The 17563-nt window shown below is 39.1% G+C and overlaps 1 protein-coding gene across 1 annotated transcript in view; it reads left to right on the top strand.

The window, feature by feature from the left end:
* The window catches only part of TTC39B (tetratricopeptide repeat domain 39B), a 70340-nt gene that overhangs the window by 13293 nt on the left and 39484 nt on the right, over positions 1 to 17563 (top strand). The window contains exon 2 of the mRNA XM_088129932.1: positions 14114 to 14148. Coding sequence (XP_087986058.1) covers positions 14114 to 14148 — 35 coding nt within the window. The remainder of the gene's footprint in view (positions 1 to 14113; positions 14149 to 17563) is intronic.

Raw genomic sequence — 17563 nt, 5'->3', positions numbered from 1 at the left:
GCTAAACTTGATTCTTTGTTGGTCTCTGAGGACAGCTCTTAAAGAATATTTTTAAACTTAGGTAGATAGATAAACAGATATAAATGTTTAAAGAAAGTTCTACACAGTGTGATTTAAATACAATATAAGCAATTTCAGGCTTTCTAAGTAATAACATCTGAAAAGATAAAACTAGGCCATACTTTCATTATTTTAGTGAAGAATCAAAAAGTAGCATAGCTGAGCTGGTCTTGTAAGGGAGATGCTATTCCATTACTGCAGATGAGAAGTCCCAATAGAAACATCAGTGAAAAAATTCCAAATACAAGGAATATTGTGTCAAACTGGTTTTAAGAGTACCATAAACAGAATTACAAAAAAGGGTTCTTCAGTGGTTTGCCTGGCTGCTTTTGTAAGGACATTTTGTTTTTCTGAATGTTAAACTTTCTGCAGCCACTCAGTTTTGTCAGGAATGAGCCTGAGTCTGTTTCTCCCTATCCAAGTCCACAGTCTCCAGACACTGGGACAAGACCTCAACAGCATCACTTGGTTGACCCAGGATTGAGATCCATTGTTGGGTATCATCTACACCCTGATGACAGATAGCCTCACCTAGCTGTTTCATGTAACTGTTAAATGGGGCAAGAGCATTGAGCCCTATGGCACTCCACAAGTGAGACGCTGACTCCTGAAAGTTGTTCCTGCCACTTTTTTTCTCGTACTCCATACCTGCAGCAACCTTCTGCCTGCTTGTCTGCCTGTGCTAGCCACCTGCACACCCTCCCACATCCGGTAGCAGCTACCCACCGCCCAGCCACTAGCACGTCCTCCCATACCTGGCAACGGCCACTCCCTGCTGGGGAGCCACTCCCTGCCCAGCCATGCGGCAGTCACCCACTCACTGGCTCGCTTACGAGCCGCCCGGGACTTGTGACTTCCTGCAGGCTTTCCCATTGACTTTGCTTGTTGGAAGCTGGCAAAGTTACAAAGAGGTCCTTAATGACCAACGATCGTTGCTTAATGATGGCAGCAGGGACTGCCAGGATTGCTGTCACTAAGCGATGTGGTCATGTGACATTGTGCTTTACGGCTGCATCGCTTAGCGACGGAAATTCTGGTCCCAATTACTGGTGTTAGGACTACCTGTATATATATTGCCACTGTTGTGAATTAAGGAAGCAAAATTCTGTTTGACGGTGAGAAAAATCCTTAAAATAATCATTGCAAAGTAATTGATTTGAAGTATGTATTCCAGATTCCGCTCCCAAATTTTAAAGTAGAGTTTTTCCATAAAGTTAAATATTTATGGGCCTCAATATCAAAATCCAGTCTGTGATTCAACAGGGCCCAAACATGCCTGTCTGCTTGCAATCTTGGAAGCAAAACACACTTTCTACTATATGTCAACCCAACAGTTGCCAAGACCTAAATGGAAATAAAAACTTTCCAACAAAGCTTGATACTGCTAAATTATTCCATGTAGATATAGTCAATAAAATATCCCAATAATACTTTTGAAAATCTGGTAGGTTAATCCCCACCCCCAAAGATCATCTCACTTTAGCTAATGAAATGCTAGGGAGTCTATTTTCCTTTATAGATTTCCTCAAAAACCTATCTGGGAAAAAAATTATTTGGGATTAACATTGGAATACCTCTTAAGGCATCTATCAATCAATCAATCAATCATGGAGTGATGTTCATTTTATAATATTAAATTTACCCTACCAACTTAATAGAGTTTTAATCTATCTAAGGCAATCTTTTCAAAAACTTTTAACATTTAATTCCATACATTTAGAAATGAACCTTATGCATTAATCTTAAAAATCATATAGCTAAAGAAAGCTACTATAGATGTAAGTCATAAATCCTTCATATACTATAAATCTTTTCCTTCGAGCTCAAGTACTGATCATGAACCAACTGCAAGCTGCTTTTTTATGAATGAAAAGATCCGTCAGTTTGCTGGCTCACAGAAAGGCAGTTAAATATGACTTTAGAATATATTGTTTATAGACTGGAAACAATTCAGTTGCTGGAATAACTATAATCCCATCACTGTCTTCTCAATTAAATTGCTAAAGATACTTTGAGAATTGTGCTAGGAAAGGAATTACTTTCTGAGACAGATACCAAAGATCCTGACAGCAAGGTAAAGAGGCTAAAGCACAAAGGGAATTTAGACTTGTAAGAGAACCGAAATGCAATAAAAAATAGGCTTTTTTTGGCTATGTTGGTACTCAAAGGAACTGCTATTTACTGCTCCTTCATTACAAAAGGCTTCATGGAAATGCTGGGGACTACGGAGTGCTGAATCATAAATGCTGCAGGATGGAGAATGAACAGGTAAGTATAGAAAGAACTTAAAATAAAATTGGGGTGCAGGCTGTATTCATACTGTTTTTTTTCTTCTGCCTTCTCTTGTTCTGTGGCGTCATGCCATAGAGCTGTACTTCAGCAAGCCTGGTAATGAGCCCCTTGATGATTTTGTTGGAACAGTCTACAGTTATGGAGAGATTGTGAGGATGAAATTGTGAAGAAATAGACTGCAAAAGGTACTGACTGAATCTGTGCTGATGGCAGGCCCAGAGCCTACAGTAGTCAGTCCAGCATGCATGGCGACTGCCGTAGTAGCTGTATGAGTGCCTTCTGAGCCTCCGTACTGGAGGGTCCTTCGGTAAAGCCATCCTGAATTAAAGTAGCTGACCCCAAGGGAGGGGGGCAGCAGCAGTTTTAGATTGTTAGGAACTGCTAACTCCATTTACTTCTCTGCATCTCCCCATGGCACTAAAAATCATCAGCAGGCTGCCAAGAGGAACAGAGGAATAATGCAGCTTGACCAGAAGCAGCTGGTGCCACATTTATTTATTTCTGAAATTTATAAATGCCTCAATTTCAAGGACTCTAGACCACGTACAGGAACAATTGCAGCAGAACCAATGTAGTAATACAATAAAGGCAAAGCATTACCTCATTTTATAATAACAGCAGACCTTCTGTGAGAAAGGCTTCCCATTCAGGATGTGCTCTGACAATTCCAGTACTCCACAGTAGTGATTTACTTATGAAATGATTGCGCAGCAAAAATGATAAGAAGAATACTTAATGGACAACAATCAATTACATAATCAGTAAGACAATATACATGTTCATTTTTAGCATGCTATATAAACTTTGTTCCTGTTTAGTGATGCATATAAAAGAGAATAATTATGAGCAGAAATAATTTTTTAAAAATTCTTTATAGAATCATAAATTTTGGAGGGGATGGCCATTGTGTCCAATACTCTGGTCTATGTAGGAATCCTAATTAAAACATCTCTGACAGGTAGTTATCTAGCCTCTGCTTGAACACATCCAGTTAAAGGGAGCCTGCCACCTTCCTATTGTAATTCCATTGTCAAACTGCTTTTAATTTTCTAACATTTAATCAGAATGTGTCCTCTTATAACTTTCAATCTATTATTCCGTGTTATATACTCCAGGGTAATAGTACTCTGTTTTCTAGTAGGTTCCAACATTTTGCTAATACAGTGATACCTCGGCATACGAACTTAATCCGTTCCGTGACTCTGGGCGTATCCCGAGTTGGTCGTAACCCGCCGCATAGGGTTCATTGTAAATCCGGTTAATCCGTTCCGCCCTCCAAATTTGGTCGCACCCCGAAGCAAATTTTCCCATAAGGTTCAATGTAATTACCGTTAATCTGTTCTGGCGTCCGCGGACCGCGCGTCGGGCGGGAAAACGGCCGGGCGTTGCAGCGGGAAAACGGCTGGGTGCCGCGCGGCGGGGCAGGAAAACAGCTGGGCGCCATGCGGCGCAGCGGGAAAATGGCCGCGGACCACGTGTCGGGCGGAAAAATGGCCGCGGACCACATGTCGGGGGAAAATGACCGTACCCCGAGGCGGAGTTCACACATTGAGGTAAAATTTTGCAGCCGGAGCTGGTCGTAACCCGAACAGTTCGTTAGTAGAGGCATTCGTATCCCGAGGTACCACTGTACTAGATATATGATGGTGTTAATTATGATTTAACCCAACACATTTTTGCTTAACTATAGTTTATGGAATATGCCACAGTTGGCTGTGTTCATAATAATGATTGGATGAGAGTAACTAAATAAATGTGAAGCGTCTGTAATTTATTTAGCATGATGTGTGAATTGGGACCTCTGGTTTGCCTCTCAAAAATAACTTGGAGACCAGAAGCTACCAAATCTGGCTTGTTTGGAAGGGAACAAGTAGAGCTCTTAGTTTACTTGTTATGCTGAGAAAATTGGGGAGGGACCAAGATGGTGATGAGGTAGCAACTGCTGTAAACAGGTCTTCCTAAAGTTTACTTTTTATCATCCTTTTTCTTAATCTATTGTTTTGAATATCAGCTTTGAATATCATTTTATTTTACATTTACCTCTCCACTCATGTTTCCAATGGGGCAGCCTTGTGCTGCTCTAGCGGGACCCTAAATGTATAGAGAGAATAGGGAAAAACTCTGGGACATCACTAATCATCATGGGAAAAAGAAAAAAGAGATGCTGTATACATTCTGCAACACAAGCTTCATCCAAGCCCATAAAACAGCTGAGAATCAAGAGTTACCTAACAAGCAGGTAGTCATCTTCTGTAAGTAATCCAGTCCCCTCCAATCTCTCTGATGGATATGATGCATTTGAGTGGGATTTACAAGCAGAGATCAAAGCCAACAACTTACAGATCTCTCCTCTCCTATGGAAGAGGATGTCCCCCACGAACACCTGCTGCTACCTGCTCAGCAGCTGCACAGCTTTTGCAGGATGGGGGTGTGAATACAAACTTGATAAACCTAAAGAATGAAAATATAACTGACTCTCTAACCAGACAGAGTCTGTTGGCATCACAGACTGGTGTCTCTATCTTTGAATTGTCCATAAAAACAAAGTAAACTCTTTAAAAGAAGCCTTTGTAAAGCTTATTGAAAACCAATCAAATGACAACACTGTTAAAACACAGATCCCCTGTACAATATGTGCCATAAAAGCAGCCAGCAGGGAAGTCATGGGCAACCTTACCCCTATATCAAGGAAGAGAGAGAGTAACGATCAGAGACAGTTGACCACTCATGCAGAGAAGGGTGAGAAGCAGGTGCCTAGTGGTCTTGCAACTAAGGGAGAGAGGCATATAAATCACAAATATTACTTACAGCATACAAATATCAAATAACAGAGCAAATAGAGGACGATGGGGATCAAAAAAAGTAATTGCAGTATCTTATCCTTAAGCCAGCTACTAAGCGGCAAAATGCAGCTGATTGATTTGCAAAAGAATGAATGGCTCCCATCCAGCAGAGGCTGTGAATGAATTTTACTTACATTCAGGCAATCCACAATCTCTAGCATGTTGTTTAAGGTAGGTCCTTCCTGCACATTTTTTTCAATTCTCCCAGTACATGTGTTTCATTCAAAAGAACTCAGCCACTCCTAATCCAACCTGGCCCAGAGAGTACTGTCACTTTAAAGAACAAATGTGATAACCCAATTTCAGATAACCTTAAGGACATCTTACAAATCCTGCCTCTGAGAGAAGACTGCCCAGGTAACCAAACTCTGCTACCTACAGCAAGACCGTGCATAAATGATCCTCTGGAAGGAAACCTGATTAACTCTTTCAGTGCCCTGTCAGTCTTGGAACAAGCTGACATTAAAAAACTGGATGATCTGAGAGAGACTTTAGTGGCAATATGCAAAGCAGCCAAACCACTAATTAATTTGGTTCTACCAACTACCCAAGGCAACTGCAGGTACTTTGAGAAGGAACTTGCTGGCATCCCTGCCTCTTCTCCTGCCTTGTGGAATGTAGACATGCAGACTGTCAACACAGAGTTCCCTGGAGCAGATCTAAACCCCTCCACCCTGCCCCCTGTTAAAACAGCACAACACTCAGAAACTTCAAAGAACAAAAAGTTGGATGCTGTTGATAGACAAGAGGAAGGTTTAGACTGTCTAAAACCCTGGAAGCTACAAGAAGAGCTAGGTGATAGGTCACACCAGGAATATGAAATGGATATTTGTAGCTTAACACATCCAATAACTGACATGCTTTCCAGCTCTCCAGGCAAACCTCTGCTCCAGGAACTAGAGTGAATTGTGACAAAGGCAGCCTCTGAGGCAGGAAGAAGACCTCTGCCCAGGGCTGACACAACCCCTTTGGCCACTGACATAGACATGAAACAACAATTTGCTAATGTTCACCATCTGATCTGCAGGTCATCATAAAACCTATCTGATCCCATGCAGCAGCAAGAGAGTGACAAAGGCAGGCCAAATTTCAATCAGTGTGCTTTTTTAGATACTGAAGGAATTTTGGATCTCATCTTACCTGTAGAATGACTGCATATGCCATACCATTCAACCACAGACCTCAGCACATTGCCAGCTACCCCTTCTGACAAGCAAGGAAACTATATCCAGCTATTCACATGTAATATAGCCGTATGGAATAATAGAATGTCAGATGGAGTTCTGTTGGCATTATAGCCATTATAAAAGACATGATTGACCACCAGTGATGAAGAAGCTTATGTACCAGGCTTTAGATCCTGGTTTACACCAGTGGATAAGTGGCCCTTGGGGATTGTTTGAATTTGCTAAGGTCCTCAGAGAAGACCCCTCCTATCTTCTAGTTATCCAGTTCAAATATAAATCATCTGAAGATGTATTGTTACATTTATATCTACCCCCATATTCCTCTCCCTCCTTCTCCCCTGACATTTGGGTGCGATTAGAAAAGACAGTCCTAGAGATAAATATAAAACATCCCAAAGCTGTTGTGGTCCTACTGGGAGACTTAAGTGCTAGGGTAGGGTCTTCTTAGCATTATTATGCCCACTTGGGCATCATACCTGAAGACTATTTATCAAATGACCCACCCTGGAACTCCAGAGACTCTAAAAGGAAGATGGCAGGCTCCAAATTGATCTCCTTGACATATACATGCAATCTTCATATGGTAAGAAGCAAAGACAGTTGCTTTATATATCCCTTTACTTTCCATGCTGGGAATGCTAGTAGTGTCTTGGATTACATATGTGTCTCAACAGACAAAACGAAGTCATTCTCAGATATTAAGGTCTACGTGAGGGAGGACAGTAACCTTCAACCAGTTGCAGCCAACTTTTATGGTAGTTCTGATTTAAGATTACGTATACCATGCAATAAGAGATAACTTGCTAACCTTGAATTGAGGCAACATAGGACGCTCAAATAGTCTAAGGTGGAGACCAAAGTATTTTCTAGCTTTATGAACTCTGTGGGGGCATAGTCTTGGGTGAAAATGGTTGTCACATTTACTCAAGACCCAAACAGAATATTTACTGGATATGCTAATTGTGTTACACATTAAGAAACTTTTTAATAGATAAATTGCCGGCTAGGAATGGACAATCCATAAGATCTAACTGGTTTGACCTTGTTTGCTCTCGTTCAAGGAAGACCCTAAAAGCAGCTATGCATTTGTTTCAAAGAAACTGCGCACCAAGCTATCACGCCAAGATGCTAAAGCTTAGGCATAACTACAAGAAACTAACAGCCACCAAGGAGGCCCAGTGCTCAGCTACAGTGTGGCCTGAGCAAGAAAAGTCTATGAAAGGGTCCAACTAAGTCATATTTTGGAACATTGTATCTGGCAGGCTGAAGGAGCATAAGCTTCTACTTGATATCCCCATCTCAGCTTCAGTTTGGGAGGATTTTTATACTACCTTACTTGCTAACTCCAAGCTGGATCATCCAGAAAAGATGACTACTGAGTTTCTGACCCCTGATAACTTCTCTCCTTGGCCACCAGTGCCAGTGACAGAAATTAAACACATTATTCAGTCACTGAAACCCAATAAAGCACCTGGTGAAGACTTCCTACCCGCTGAACTTTTCAGGACACATATTGACTGGTGGGCTCCACTGCTGGCAGAGCTGTTTAAGTAAAGTATAGGCAACACTGGCCATATCCCAGCAGGATGGGAACACTCCATCATAGTTCCCATACACAAAAAAAGACAAGAGCCTAAGAACTACAAACTCATAAACCTTATTGATATAAGAGCTAAGATGTATGCAAAATATTTCTTGAGCAAAATAGAGGATTGGGTGATTGAGAAGAACATATTAGTGGAAGAACAGGCTCAGTTCAGACCTGGATGCTCCACAATAGATAACTGCTGCTTTCTACATCACCTTATTACTAAATATGCAACAGATGGTAAACATCTGTTTACATCTTTCATAATCTTAGCGCGGCATTTGACTCCATAAACAGAGATATCTTATGAAAGAGGTTGGCCAAGCTAAATATGGAACCCAGACTTCTATACCCTGGTAAAGGCCCTCTATACAAATACATGCCTGAAAGTCTATACTGGAGTCAGTGGCTCTCTCACACAGAGCATACCCACTTATAAAGGTGTTAGACCCTGGTGTTGTTTAATCTTTATGTCAGGATTCCTTCACTCTACTGATGTTCACATTCCAAAGATCCTCAACAGACATATCAATATCCTTTTGTATGCAGATGATATGGTTCTGATGGCACACTCCCAAGTAGACCTGAGAAGATTGATGGGGAAATTTGGTACCTATTGCGCTTCTAATTCTTTGAACGTTAATAAGGCTAAATCCAAAGTGGTGGTTTTTGGAAAAAGATGGGCCAAATGCAACTGGCATTTGGATGGGGAGCCTAAAGAACAAATGACTCTTTCTCATATGTTGGGGTGTTTTTTATGGATACAGGGCCTTGGGCCAACCACTTCCAATGAAGTTCCATAAAGGCTGTAGCAAGCTCTAAAATGCTAACTAAATGACTCAGTTATAATCACCCAAGCACTCTGCTCTACATTGTAAAGATCCACAAGGCAAAAATTGCACCGGTGTTAAGGAATTGTGGGGCCTATCAAAGCCTCCTCAACTTGAACAAAATCAAGCACTCTTTTAAAGATTTATTCTGGGGAACAACAGGAATACACCTGAAGCAGCAGTCAGAGTTGAAACAGGCACCCACTCCATTTACAGTCTAATAGTAATCAAAATTTTTAACTACTGGTGGACTATTCTCCCAATGGAACCTGACATACTACCAAAAATGTGCCTTGAAGAACAGAGGGGCACACTTCAACCCACCACATGGATGAATCAACTTTTCCAAATCATCTCACAGCTTGGCTTCTCAACACAGTATCTACTCTCAGCTGCACATCAGGCCAAGGCAATATTAAAATGAAGAGTCTTGGATGTTAATGCCCAAATCAATATTGAGTACTTGCATCAGGTCATTGAAATGGCTGGCTAAGAATAAAATGTCTTTACAAACAGAAAAATACCTGACAGTAGGTTTAACTCAATACCATAGGATAGCCCTTACCAGAGCAATATTTGAGCAGCTAGATTCTATGGTTAAATACGGATGGTTCCACCAAATGCCATAGCCTAGACCAGTGTTTCTCAACCTTGGCAGCTTGAAGATCTGTGAACTTCAACTCCCAGAATTCCCCAGCCAGCCATGCCAAGGTTGAGAAACTCTGGTCTAGAGAATGTGTGTTTGTGGAGCACTGAAAATAGAAGACATTGTGCATGTCATATTCAACTACCAATAACATACTCCAGCAAGGGCTCAGTACTTACAAACACTACTTCACAGAACCGTATATTGGGAACAGAACAAAAGATTATCTTATTTCTTACACGGCACAAACACATACGTAGTCATTAGAACTGTTAAGTTTATAGTTAAGGCTGTCCAACTGAGGACACATTTTATAGAACACATTGGGGTTGCATGTAAAGGTGATAAATTCACCTAAACACAAATACATATATACATACACACACACACACACACACACACTTTAATACTCATTTTATGTCTCTGAATTCTATTTTATCTTACACTATTTTATGTCTTTTATCTTTATTTTATTTTATTTTACCTTACCTTACTTTATTTTACCCTATTTTACTATTTTTTACCTTATCTCATTGTGTCTTATTGTGGCTGATACCCATTGTTTTGATACGGTCAATTGATTAGTCAATAAAGTTATACTACTATTGCTAAGCAAATCATAGAAGGAGCTGCCCTAGTTGACCAGAGGATTAATCTTTGCACACACACCTGAATTTTTCAGGCTTCGTTTGACAAGCATATGGAACCATATCACTGATTAGTACTTTCTCCCTAAGTGAATAGTCATGTTGGACATTCACAGATTGTGATAATTCAAAGTGATACTGATACATGTACTAAACTGGGTGGCTGTTCCTACTACTGCCGTGGGGAGACAGCGGTGATAAGACTACATAAAGGAGTTGTTACATTGCTGTTTTCCCAACACAGTTTGAGAGCTGCTACTTCTGTAGACAGACAAGGTGATGGATAATATTTGTCACATGAAACAAACTGAATTCAGAGATGACATTTCCAATGTTTTGATGCAAGCTATGTTGAACTTTTTGTTGAAATGCAGCACATACATATATTTACAAAAAGTCTTTAAAATGTGTTGGATAAAAATATTTCCCATGTTTCAAATATAAATATGTAGGGTATTTCAACCTGACATAATATATAGGAACCACAGGGATGGGGCCATTTTTGATCTCTAACTCTGTGTGTGTGTGTGTGTGTGTGTAGAAATATATACATATATCTATATACACATATATACGCGCACACACACACACGCATACATATACATACACATACAAATAGAAGAGATTATATGTAGCTCAGGGTTGAACTGTGGAGTCCTTGGTGCTCTTCTGAGCTTGGTTATTTGATTGCAGACGTTTCATTACCCTACTAGGTAACATCATCAGTGCTAGTAAGTGTAGGGTTTGCTCTCTGTTTATATACAGTAGCTTGCCCTGTCAGTGTTGGTGGAGGTGTGGTTTTTTCCTTGGTAGTTCCTTGATTAGGGTATTGTTTTCTGCTTGATCGTTTGTCTGCTTGATTGTTTGTCTCCTTGGTAGATCCTTGATTAGAGTATTGTTTTCTGCTTGATTGTCTGGGATTAATGCCTGCTTTTCTGGGTGTAGGTTGCTGGAGAGGATGAGTTTTGGTCTTTTTGTTTCCCTCTTAGTTTTCTTATTATCTCTTTTGAATGGTATGTAAATGGGGTTTGTGTGTCTATTGATGGCTGACGTGTCTGAGTGGCAAGCTTCCAGGAATTCCCTAGTGTTTTTGGATTTAGCTTGATCTAGGATGCTCACAGTTTCCCAGTTGAAACTATGGTTGAGTCTGTCCATATGTTGTGAGATTCAGGAGTTTTCATTATGTCTTCTGCCTACTAGTTGGTGTTCATGGATGAGCTCTGCTAGTCATCTGCCCGTCTGTCCTACATAGTGGCTCACACACTCACTAGCACTTATGATATTACCTAGCGGGGTAATGAAACATCTGCAGTCAAACAACCAAGCTCAGAGAACACTAAGGACTCCACATAAACATACATCCAGCAGTTATTGTGGGATAGGTCTCTTAGTTTTCCATTCATTTTCTAAAAAATAGCAAGCGTTGAAAATGATTAAGAGATACTTCAGAACAAGCACAAATGCAGCGCTTCTCTGCCACTCATTAAAGATGCTTTGTCTTTTTTCAGGTTTCCATGCATGCCTGAATAAGACACAAGTAATTTTATGAATCAATTCAATAAAGTATCTATGTAATTAAAGCAAAACCGCTTCTATATTAGGGTTGTGGAAAATTAGTTGAGTCGAAACATTTCAGTGAATTCCAGAATGTTCAGTGAATTCCAAGATTGTGATGGACCAACTCCAGACTATGCTGAACCTCCCCTGGAATGGCATGATTTGGAGGAGGAACAGAATGTTCCAGAGTTCTTCAGAACAGTCATTATTCAAATTGACACATTTTGTGCATAATATTACTAGCTATAATATATCATTAGAAATCAATTAAATAACCTGGTTTGGACTGGTGTGGAAGAAATTAGTCACAGGACATTCAATGAGCAGGATTGTTATGGATTGTTTTTCTGACGTTTGAGTAAGAAGGATGCTGAAATGGCTCAGGATGGTCAATAAACCTCAAGCTTAATCTGGAGTATCATGTAATATTAACTAGTGTGTGTGTTGTTTGTATGAATATAAAGTTGAGACCTATTTCAAAGGAAAAACAATCCTTCTGGGCCTTGCTTTGTAGTGCCCTTCTGAGGTAGATTAGGATTCCATACTATCTTCCAGTTGAACACTGAACTATTTGCCCCACTAAATGCTGTTTTTAGGTTGTTGTTTTTACCCTGATGAAGTAGGTTCTATATTACAAAACTGCACATCACAATAACTGAGTTTAATCTTTAAGCTGCCACTTTTATCATCCTTGTAAATCATTTCTGAAAAATGAACATTTTTTCCCCATTTTTCAATATCCTTCATTATAGTTGATCCTGGGCAAAGCTCAGTATTGAAATAGTGCATGTCTATTATAGGCACATCTGATTTAATCAACTGTAAAATCCATTTTATATGCGCCTGGTTTGCAGAGATAAGAATACTGTCAGCAATTTACATCTAAACTCTTGTAGCCCAGTGATAAGTTCTCATCTGATGTTTAGAAATTTATGCCATATGAAAGTATATATGATATATATCATTATATCATAATTATCATAATCATAATTATAAAAGTATTCACTTGAAAGATTATTATTCCCTCATTTAGTATACAAGGTCAGTTAGATAAAAGTAGTGTATTGTTAGTGTCTGCCTTACATATAGCATTTCAGTATATGCTTGTGTAATGTTGTCTCTAGTCATTGGCACATCAGGGAATTATATCTGTAACTGATTGTCTTATTGGTCAAATTTTTAGAGTTACTTCTCTTTTGCACTGCATCTGTTTTAAGTTCATAAGAGATGAAAAAGTATAGGTAACATGGCAATACATTATTGTATTCTGCCTTTAAATGCAAAAGCAAACAAATCCCAGATTAGTTTTATATCCTTTCTATTCTTTCACAAGGTAGAAGTAATCTTCATCTAATTACTTTAAGAACTAAATATATTTATAAAATCTGGCTTTTTCATTTTTATTACAAGCTCTCTTCCACTGAATTTCTGGCTATTAAGGAAATAGCATTTCTCAAGGATTTGAGCTGTCTCAGCAATCAAATATATTAGTTGTTTGATATTATTTATTTTTAGGGATTTGATTTTACAAAGATGTAAAAGAATACATATTATAAAACATTAAGTGTATATTGCAGAATTGTGTCAACAGGAGACTGAACTGAATTCTCAAATTTGATGTGGGAATTTGGCTTCTAAGTGCATTTAATATTGGTATGTTAAACTTTAATTGGTTAATGTTTTAAAATTTAATTATAAACTGTATCTTGCCGTATCCATTTTTCCTGCATCTATATGAGAGCAAGGGAGTTGAGTTGTCCCTTATAATTTGTTAATGGTGAAACAATATTCAATTCCCTTGCCCCTGGTTTTGAAGACTTTTGGACCTTTTGAGCATCTTAAAATGTAAAGGCATAACATTTGAGATTAATTTGATCTCATGATCATGATTAATTTACAGGATCATAAACTTTTTTCATTTGTAATCCTGTATTCTGAAATTGTCTGCACTGAAATTGATTTCTCTGAACTAGTATTTTTTTTACATTATTTACTTGAATAGTTCTCAAATTTTGTTTCTCGTGTACAACATTCAGTATTGTTTCTCAGTTTTGATTGTATATTTTGATATTGTTAGTATTTGAATTGGATTTTTGTAATTGTTTTATTTGATAAAATATAATCTACCCTTCCATCACCATGAGGAAGGAAAAGATATGTCCATCACAAGAAAATACTTATCTTTGAGTGCTCCTAAGTAAGATAAATGAAATCACTTTACTTTATTCACAGAAATTTAGGGGAAGAGAATTCAGACGTGGGCATTTCATTTATAACCTACAGTGTTCTCCATTACTGCTTCCATCTTTTTTTATAACATAGAAAGTCTGTTAGAAAGCAAGTAGAAGTAGAAATAGCTGTACATAGCTATAGTATTGTACTGTATCTAGTAAAATTTGTTGTTTTTTTATAGGAAAATGGTGAATTTTCAGATAATTTAATTTATTCTTATTTAATTTGCAGGAAAACTTTGAAGATGCCTTTGAAAACATCCCGGTGTAAGTATCCTTTATTACCTCTTTTTTTCCCTGTGGAGATGAATGAAAACAGTCAGAAATGAGAGTACTATCTAATTAAGTATATTGCTGCCCTTTCTGTTTTTCCTGCTTCATCTTCTGCCAGTACTGTTTCATCTTAGAACAGAGCGTCAGATTTCACTTTAGGCTCAGCAGTACAGGAAGTCCTCGCTTACCAACCATTTGTTCAGCACTGTTTGAAGTTACAAACTCGCTGAAAAAAAATGACTTATGACCAGTGCCCAAAGTTATGGCCATTATGGCACCCCTGTGGTCATGTGATCAAAATTCGGGTGCTTGGCAGCCTGCCTGCACTTACGACTACCCCACCCCCTATCTCCCCCACCTATGCCTTTTTGGCCCCCTGCTGCCCTGCACTCCGCTACCCCAGCTGACCTTGATGTCTTCTTGCTCCCGCTGCTGACAAGCTTGTTGTTGGACTGGGCTGGGCTGTCTTCAACTGCAGAAAAAGGGAAAAAAGACCCAAAGCAGTCCCTTTGCAAAGAGTTCTCAGGCGGGGCTGGAGCTGGCTTTGGCTGTGGAAAAAGGAAAAAAAAAAAATCCCAAAGCAGTTCCCAACTAGCTCAGCCCCGCCTGAGAGCTTTTTGCAAAGGGACTGCTCTGGAGTCCCCCCCACTTTTGGAACCCAAAGCTATCCCAGTTGTTGGAGACAGTAGTTGGAGGCAGTCCCTTATCATAGTTGGGGCTGGGAGGGACCAAGCCTGGAATGGCTTGGATTAAGGTGGGTCCTCAGCTAATGACTGGTAAAATTCACTTAACAACGGCAAGGGGAATTGCTGGGATTGCTGTTGCTAAGCGAAGTGGTCACAAGACGTCTCGCTTAAGGACCACATTACTTAGCGACCTAAATTCTGGTTCCAATTGTGGTCGTTAAGCGAGGACTACCTGTAAATCTCAGTTCTTTAGCCATACTCAGAGATTTCCTTACAGAAGAAGCCCATAGATATGATACAGATGGATATTTTGCTTTATTGAGGATGTGATAGAAATCCTGCATATGCAGAAGATCTGCCTTCTGTAAATTAAGCCCAATATATAAATGCCTGGTCCAGGTTATAGATCCAAGGTTTTTTTCTCCAGATTTTTTGAGTCAATTGAAAATTGATTGTTGTCTTTTCATCCTCAAGATTGGTGGCCATTTGCTTATTGTTTATATAATGGTTTTGTCTGAATTGAGAATCACTTGTTCCTGCACTATCAGTTTCAGCAGTTACACAGTTAAATATACAACTCTTGGCAGATTTATATCTTCAGCCATACTAAATATTATCTTATCTGGATCCCACATTATGCTGCTTTTAATGTGTGAGTCAGTACAAAATGATTATATATGATCCATATTTGACTCTTATCAAGGATTACACCCAAAATATAACAAATATGTAATAGAAATTAAGCAATTGGTTATCTTGTTTGCTGTTACAATTTCTATAAAACTTAGCCAAGCTTGACCTGCCGTACAACAAAATGTCAGTAAAACTGCAGGAATAGAACACAAGATCTGGAGTATTTGATGCAATGACCCACATCTCCAGTACAATGTCCTGTATGGGATGTCAAGCATTGCTTCTTGCTCAATATTTTGGTGACCAGACACTGTCAAGCATAGTGCCATTGTGCCAGTAATAATCACATCAAATCATATGCAGAACTTATCAGTGTTCTGTAGAAGCTATCATAGCATTACATTTGCCCTAATGCTGCATTTAGGTAATATATTTGAGGGCTGTGCAAAGTACCATATTTTTCCAACAATAAGACGCCCCCATGTACAAAACGACCCCCACTTTTCCAACCCAAAATTAAAAAATCAATATTTTAAAGATAGTGCAGAACACATTTTTATTTAGTAATTAGTTAACATTTACCTGATACACTCGGTGGGAGGAGGTCCTAACCATCTCTCTGCAGCTCTGTTTCCAGGCTCTTTTGCATAACTGATTACATTCAAGCATGAGTGAAACTGCTGATAGCTTGTCTCTGCAATCAGCCTTCCTCTAATTGGTTTGTTCAGCATCAGCTGACGTCAGTTACATAAGGCTCATGATTGGAGGAAGTCTGTTTGGGAGACAAGCTATTTCACTCGTGATTGGAGGCTAGCAATAGGAGGAAGCCTCTCTGCAGAAACAAAGTATGGGCAGTTTTGCAACCGCGCGATTCTTGGCTGACTTCCTTGAATAAGACGCCCTTCATTTTTTAGGGTAAGGATTTTAGAAAAAAGTATCGTCTTATAGTCGGAAAAATACAGTATTCAAAAGAAATGCTTCATAATTCACAGACATTTGAACAGTGCATTTTCTTTGGATCATTAAAGCGGGTATGTCTTTTGAAAGGCTCTCGCAGCCACTATCAACCAAATTTCAGCAGGGTTCACAAGGATACTGTCTATCTAATGACCAAAATGTGTAAGATTTGGGCCCACTTTTCAAAAAAATTCTAATGGGATTATGCATGCCATGGTTCCCTGGCATGTATAAAGGTGAAGATTGGGAACTGCTGACTTAAATCATGGATAGACAGTCTTCTTCTGTATTGTGGGCCACATTCCTTCAAGGAAAAATGATTGGTGAGCAGACAGTTTCACCTTCCCTACTCATATATATTCTCTCTAGCTCCACACCATATACATGCATGCACACGCACACAAACGTACCAGTTAGGATGAAAAAAAAAATGTTGTTGGTACATGGTGACACCCGTTGGAATTATTTTTCGCACCTTAATTGCTACACAGAGGAGAGTGATTTTGCTGAGATTGCAGCCCATGGGAATTGCAATTCAGCCATCCAAGGAGACAACCTTACCTGAAGCACTGTCATTTTTCTCACTGCTATCCAAGAGGCAGGAGAGATGAAAAATGAGAGAGAAAGAAAGATACACACATCTAGGAGGTCGGACTCCCTATGAGAAAAGGTAGTAAAGAAAAAATTATTACAGTTTTCATTCTCTGGATACAATATTAAGCATCTAGAAGTATGCGCTAATTACACACTTAACATTAATGCTGAGATGTCCAAATCCTTTTTCACTCTATGTGTAAGAATGGGTGGGGGTGCACATGTGTTTGTGTTTGAGAGATATGAACACACTCTAGTAAATCATCTAACAAGATGGTAAGCCTCTTTAAGCGTGAGAGAAAAAGAGCAGGGTATTTATGAGAACATGGCATTTTGACTATTCAACTGAAATTCTGAGTGGAAGAACTATATATATTGTCACCGGCTTAACTGTAAAAGAAATGCATAATAATTGTGTTTCTTATGTAGTATATTTGAAGCAAGAACTTAAAAAGAGTCTTTAACAAAGTGCAGTTTATAGAACCTAAAAAAGCTTGAACCATGTTCCAGTTTATGTTTTAATAATTCAGTAGATCCTG

The sequence above is a fragment of the Python bivittatus genome, unplaced genomic scaffold (genome assembly GCF_059951505.1).
Source record: "Python bivittatus isolate LINGU-HERP-01145 unplaced genomic scaffold, Pbiv_v1 ctg000850_np1212, whole genome shotgun sequence".
NCBI lineage: Eukaryota > Metazoa > Chordata > Lepidosauria > Squamata > Pythonidae > Python > Python bivittatus.
This window is presented reverse-complemented; position numbering and strand designations above follow the sequence as displayed.